Source organism: Equus quagga, chromosome 18, assembly GCF_021613505.1.
Source record: "Equus quagga isolate Etosha38 chromosome 18, UCLA_HA_Equagga_1.0, whole genome shotgun sequence".
NCBI lineage: Eukaryota > Metazoa > Chordata > Mammalia > Perissodactyla > Equidae > Equus > Equus quagga.
This window is the reverse complement of record NC_060284.1, coordinates 40,646,196-40,652,951: the sequence shown is the minus strand read 5'-3', so window position 1 is coordinate 40,652,951 and position 6,756 is coordinate 40,646,196. Positions and strand designations below refer to the sequence as shown.

General features: G+C 48.1%; 1 protein-coding gene across 1 annotated transcript in view; it reads right to left on the bottom strand.

The window, feature by feature from the left end:
* The window catches only part of SARS1 (seryl-tRNA synthetase 1), a 21,422-nt gene extending 18,600 nt beyond the window's left edge, over positions 1–2,822 (bottom strand). Inside the window, exon 1 of the mRNA XM_046645891.1 lies at positions 2,601–2,822. Coding sequence (XP_046501847.1) covers positions 2,601–2,736 — 136 coding nt within the window. The 5' untranslated portion in view covers positions 2,737–2,822. The remainder of the gene's footprint in view (positions 1–2,600) is intronic.
* Between the last annotated feature and the right edge of the window lie 3,934 nt (positions 2,823–6,756).

The following is a 6,756-nucleotide window of genomic DNA, read 5'->3' as shown; positions in this document are numbered from 1 at the left end:
TCCTCTTTTTGCTGAGGAAGACTGGCCCTGAGCTAACATCCGTGCCCATCTTCCTCTACTTTCTATGTGGGACGCCTACCACAGCATGGCTTGCCAAGCAGTGCCATGTCCGCACCCGGGATCTGAACAGGCGAACCCTGGGCCGCTGAAGCGGAATGTGCACACTTAACCGCTGCAACACTGGGCCGGCCCCTCTTGACATTTTTTGGGCCAGCCCCTCTTGACGTTTTTTAAGTGGCTACAAGAAAATTTACAATTACACGTGTGGCTCACATTATATTTTGTCAGATAGCACTGCTTTTAGGTATGAATGTCACTGCAAAACTTAAGCCTGGAAGTAAAAGGATTAGACTTGCATTCCAAAAAGATCACATCCTAGATGTGGCCCAAGACGAGGTAAAACTGAAAGCAGCTAGAAAGTTATTCTGACAATAAGGGCCTGGCTTCAGATGTGTGCAGTAGGGTTAAGAGGAAATAACAACTTCAATGGATAGTAAAGAGAAATCTCATTCAGGACAGCACTTCTGAGGGGAGGAGAGAATTCCTGTAGTTAGCAGTCGATTTCAAGATACATGGAAATCTACTGGCTTTAGAATAGTCGAGACAAATGCTTCTCATATGCCCAAATGTGTCCTGATTATATTACGCTGAATTAAAAAGAAGAAATCACAGATGGAATCCTTGGAGTTAGAAGAGTTGTGGTATACTCTGATGTGGTGCTGTATCTCTAAGTTCTGTCAGCCTCCTGGGGTCTTCTACACAGAGTCCCGCCGGCACCTTGGAGCTCTACAGGCAGACAAACAGGTACAGCTGTAATGGAGGGCCTCGTGGAGCCTGCTGTGTCCTCAGGCAGGGAACACGATCTGAGTTCATAACTTGGCTCTAGGTAATAAATCCTTGCTGCAGCTAACGATAGATGTTGCAGATAATGATAACCTCTGATCCGAGATTCAGATATAAAAGAACCTTGATACAAGACCTGTCAATGCCCAGCTTGGGCAGCCAGTAACTTGGAAAAAATCATTAACTCCCTTTGGCTACAAAGAGAACATTGGTAAGGGAGGTCAGGTAGAAAAGAGTCTAATCAATAGATGTGTTGAAAATAAACTACATAAACTACTTTTCATACAGAAAGGCAAGGTGCTCTGAACACAGAAGATATTCATGAATTCAACAAACCTTTGTCCAGGCCTTACCAAGGACCAAGTGCAGTGCTAGGTACTGGATTTATATGTATGCTTGCGTACATGTATATGCTGTATATACATGTATAAGGTAGGTACTGGGACATGGAGATGACCGAAACACAACCTTGTCCCTGAAGAACTCACCCCCTCACCACACACCCACTCGTCAGGTAAGGGACAGAACTTCCTGTGGATGTGTACATTATACACAAGAGACTAGCTAACACATTCAAAGCCATTCAGCACTGGACAATGGCTAGACTGACACAAAAATCTGATACTCCTGACTCAGTAAAACAGTGGCCAGTCTAGTTTTTCCTTCCATTTAATTTAATTCCACTGCAACTCAAGACTTCCGATTCAGGTAGCCGGATCTCACAGTCAAACTACTACATTAGACAGACTGCTGCATACAGAATCAGCTGACAACCCGAGCTAAACACATACTCTCTTGGGGCCCAATACACTTATAAATTTAGGAAAATCAATTTTCCTAATAGAAATCCACCACACGCTCGGACAGCGACTGCCTTTGCAGCGTGCTGTCACAAACCTGGCTCTCAGCTGGTTGCAGACCTATTGCATCAGACAAAACGAAGCACACGTGCTTGACAGCATCGGGCCAATCAGTGCCTACTCCAGTTAATCTAGGCAGAGGTTGATAGGCAAGGGTTCTGTGGTTTTATTTAGCTCCACGAAAGATGCCCGGATCAGTTCCAGGTTCTAGCTCAAATCTGCCAATGTCTTTTCCGGAAAACTGCCACAAACCACAATTAAACAGCCTCAAATTACAAGCTTTTTCTTGCCTCATCTCACCCCTCTCCCCGTGTCTGATCTACAACGGAAAGATTTTTCTCGATCCTTAAAGGCATGCCTACAGGTCAGGGGGACGGCCTTCCCACAGGTTCCGGGATCGCTGCTTTTAGCCAGGGGCGGCCTCCAAAGTGCCCAACTGCTTCCAATATGGGTGGAGTGGAAGTATTGCGCTGCAGATGTGACTCACTCTCAGATTCTATCAAAACAGAGGGAGACCACTCTGGCCTTGCTGAAGATGAGAAAAAGACCGGAGACGACCAAAGATAGGGTTAGCAAAGGGGAGACCCCCAACCCTCCCGCCCTGGCTTTCTGCGAGCTACCGGTGTGGCGAGGCTTGACAGCTCTTGGTGCGCATGCGCCCTGCTCCTCCCCAGCCCGAGAAGCAGCGACCGCCGGGAGCACGCGTGGAAGAGAGCTCGCACCGCCCGGCGGAGGAAGAAGTGGGACGGTCCCAGTCTCAGGGTGCGTTTAGGGGACAGAGAGCGCCTCGGAGCCACTGCAACGTGGGAGGAAGCTGTGGCCGCAGGAGCGGTAACGCGATCCGAAAGATGAAACTGGAATTAGGACCCGGGATACGCCGCGCGTCCTGGAACTTACATCGTCGCCACTCGCCGTCCGCCTTCACCAGCTGATCCACTAGTCCCGGGTCCTTGAAGCGCTTCTCCTGCGACTCTCGGATGAGGGCTGGGTCCCCTCCCTTATCCACCCGAAACAAATCCAGATCCAGCACCATGTTTCCTTCACCAGCGCTAACAGTAAGAGAAGTCAGGAACTCACCGCGGCAGTCAGCCTGAGACCGACGCACTGCGCCGGCGCGCTGACCAGCCTTCCCCGCGCAGGCGCAGTGGGCGTGCAAGGGCGCCCCCTCTCGGCCGGAGGCGGCTATGGGCCTCTAGTACTGTGTCAGGGTGTGGCTCTGGCGTTGTCCCGTACTCTGCGTTCTCCCTCCCTCTAGGGGTTCTGATTGCCCCGGAAAAGTGAGTGCCTCAGTTGCTTCCTCGTGTTAAAGGCCAAATCTCAGGCTAGGCAGAGGCCTGCCAAAATGATCACTGGCTCGGAAGCTGGCGCCTCTGGTAGATGCCGGTTTCTCTTGTCGGTGAAAATAATCCATAACCAATCTGTAAATGAAAATTGAGGTGAGTTTATTATGAGCCAGATCTGAGGGCTGGCCTGGTGCCTTCCTTCACCAAGGAAGGGCACCAAAGAAGTGGGGTGCACAGAATGGTTATATACCCTCTTGGAACAAAGAGTGTACATCACATGTGATAGGAATGTCCCTTTTACAAGAGTCACGAGGTTATCTAGCCGGCACAGCACAGCTATTCACACAGCAGGTAGTAGATCTGCTGTCTGGATGGATACAGCTGGTGGCAGGTCTGTTGTCTGGAGCTGGGTGGTCACAGGTGAGTACAGCAATCAGTTCCTAGCCTGGGGAGAGACGCTTATCCTTAGAAATGCCCATGTGGGGGAAGTTGCATGTTTATCTTAAGGCCATTTGCTCCCGTTTTTGGGATATAGCAAATGCTTAAAGCAGATGTACATTGGATGCTCAAAGGCCAAGTCAGGCCCTTTTGGAAAAAAAACACATGGTTAGGCCGAATTAGGTTTACACCAAATGGCTTCCTCATATACTCCAGTATCCTATGGCTTGCTGTTTGTTTGTCACTGTCTTACAAGCTTGGATCCTAAGACTGGACCCTCTCTTTGAGCCTCTGCTCTCTTCTCCATCTTGAAACAAGGGTATGACTATGTATTTTAGTCCCTGGATACCTCAACTCAAGATTCCTGCTCTCTTGCCCTAGAGCTAGGATACCTTTCTTAGTCTGATTATTGGGTGAACCAAAATGTTCCTTTACCAACCCTTAAGATCACAGAGTTGGAAAAGTGCAAATGGAATCTTTTAGAGAAACACTTGAGGAAGTTTACCCAAGGGGAAACCATTTAGCAGATTTGAAGGCAGTACAAAGTACTGAGGCCATATCTTGGATCTGTTTGAAAATTCCTTGAACAAAGATTTCTTCCTATGTTCATTTTATAACATTCAGGCTTTTACAGTGAAATATTCTGGTTGCTGATTGGAGCCAAAGTTATCAAAGAATCTCCCTGATAATGAGATTATTAGGAGGATGTGGGGATAGGTGTTCCCCATCCTTCCACCTCACAGAGACTCTAGAGCTCCGCACGAATGCCCCAAAGCTAGCTGTGCTAAGACCTTCTTGGTCTTACACCACTTGCATGTGCACCTGTGATGATGATGTGGCATTGCTTTCCCTACTCCCCAGCAAGCCTCTGCCAAGCCAACTCTTGAGATGTAGGACAGGGCTAACAGTGTGGAGCTGACAAGTGGTGACCCAGAGGGAGGCTTGGAAGGGGGTGGTCTGGGTTTGCCCCTCTAGGTTCCACTTGCCCAGAATGTTAGATCTAAAACCAGTAGACAGGAGGGGTAGGGAGCTGTGGTCTAGGAAGAAAACATATAAGAAGACTGTCCTTGAAGCCTTGGGTTCCTTGGCATCTTCTGAGGGCAAGGCCTGTGGTGGGGATCTGACTGCTTCCCTGTCAGTGAAGGCACTGCCAACTTATTGTCTGCTAAGTTTCAAAACAGTGATGGGTGTTCCTGAGACTGCCCTGGGGCCCAGGCCTCAGGGAGGAGGGCCACTGGGCCAATCCTTTAAGGAGGTCTTCAGTATAATTGGAAGGATGACCTTAAAATTCTGGCCTCTCCAAATTTCCTTAGGAATTTTTACTATTAGTCTTATCATCAGATAACAGACATCTTCCTTTAAAATGCTTATGTTGTCTGATGAGTATAACAAACTAACACAATAGCATACTTCATTTATCAGCTTAGAATCATAGGAGTTTTAGAGCTGGAGGTGACTCTTAGCTATCTGCTAGCCTAATTCCTCTTTTTTTTTTTTTTTTTTGCTGAGGAAGATTCACCCTGAGCTAACATCTGTGCCAGTCTTCCTCTATTTTATATGTGGGTCACCACCACAGAGTGGATTCTGATAAGTGGTGTAGGTCTGTGCCTGGGAACCGAACCTGGACCACAAAGCAGAGCACGCAAAACTTAACCACTAGGCCATGGGGCCAGCCCCAGTAGCCTAATAATTCCTAACCATTTCATCACCTTGTCCCCTATGTTTTAAAATATCTTTGTCTGGGCCGGCCCAGTGGCGCAGCGGTTAAGTGCACACGTTCTGCTTTGACAGCCTGGGGTTCATGGGTTCGGATCCCGGGTGTGGACATGGCACTGCTTGGCAAGCCATACTGTAGTAGGCATCCCACATATAAAGTAGAGGAAGATGGGCACGGATGTTAGCTCAGGGCCAGTCTTCCTCAGCAAAAAGAGGAGGATTGGCAGCAGACGTTAGCTCAGGGCTAATCTTCCAAAAATAAATAAATAAATAAAAAATAAAATAAAATATCTTTGTCTAACAAGCATGACTTAAAAAGCAATAACTCATTTTCCCTTCTTATTCATGAGACATATAGGGCTGCCAACTAGCATTTCTGAGTAATTCCTGCCAGAAGCTAACACAAAAACAAAACAAATAAACGTCATCCTTTAGTTATGAAGTGACGGCATGAGGCCATACCACTTTTGGATGTGTGATTTCTGTTAGGCTTTAATGCTGAGAATAGTTTTTGGGTGCTGCATCTGAGGACCCAGGGGTTCAAGGACCCCCAACTGGAAAACCGCTAGGCCAACCCCTTTATCTTCTATAGGAAGAAACTAAGCCCAGGGAGGTTAAGCAATGGAGCCGAAAGCTCAATGCTGGTAAGTGTCTAAAATAGTCTGTTTGGGCTTGTCCCTTTGTTAACATTCCTTAGCAGAAAACAGGGCCTTGAGGAGCTTAGCTAGAAAATGTGGCTTTTTCTCATAGGGCAAGGACCATTGGATATTTACATCTTTATCTCCACAGGACCTAGCCCAGCACCTTACACATGGTGGGTGCTTATTACATCCCCTTGGCTAGGTGAGTTGCAGGGAGTAGGCTGAGGGGTTAGAAGCTTGTGCCAGGATCAGGGAGCAGAATCCTAGGTGAGAAACTGCCTTGGGGGTCCTGGGAAGCTAGGGGGCAGCCCAGAGGGAATAAGTACCTGCAGAGAGGGAGCAAGAAAAGAGGGCAGGGCACCCAGCCATAGATGCCATCCTCAGTTTTCACCAGTTCAGAGCTGGCTTATCTGGGAGGGCTCTCTTGGGCCTCGCTTTAGCACCTCTTTTTTTTTTTTTTTTTTTTTTTTTGGTGAGGAAGAGTGACCCTAAAGTAACATCTGTTGCCAATCCTCCTCTTTTTGCTTGAGGAATACTGGCCCTGAGCTAACACCCATGGCAATCTTCCTCTGTTTTGTATGTGGATCACTGCCACAGCATGGCTTGATGTGTGGTGTTGGTCTGCACCCCACTGAAGTGGAGCGCACTGAACTTAACCACTGTGCGACCTGGCTGGCCCCTCGTACCTCTTTGCATTCCTCTTTTTGTCTTGGATTTGGAGTAGGATTTCTCAGTGTTTGGCAAGCAAGCCCTATCCTCTCATTCTCCTGCTAGAAGCCTTCAGTGGCTACCTGTTGCCCTCAGGAGAACGTCCAAACATAGCTTGCAAAGCCCTTCGTGGTCTGCCCTCCTACCAGAGCTTCTCTAGCATCTTCCCTCTTTACCTCTTGGCATTCTCTCCTCACACTCCGCATACCTAGCTGCTTGTAGCCCCCTCCTTGCCTCTGTGCCTTTGTACAAGCTCCTTCTATGTGG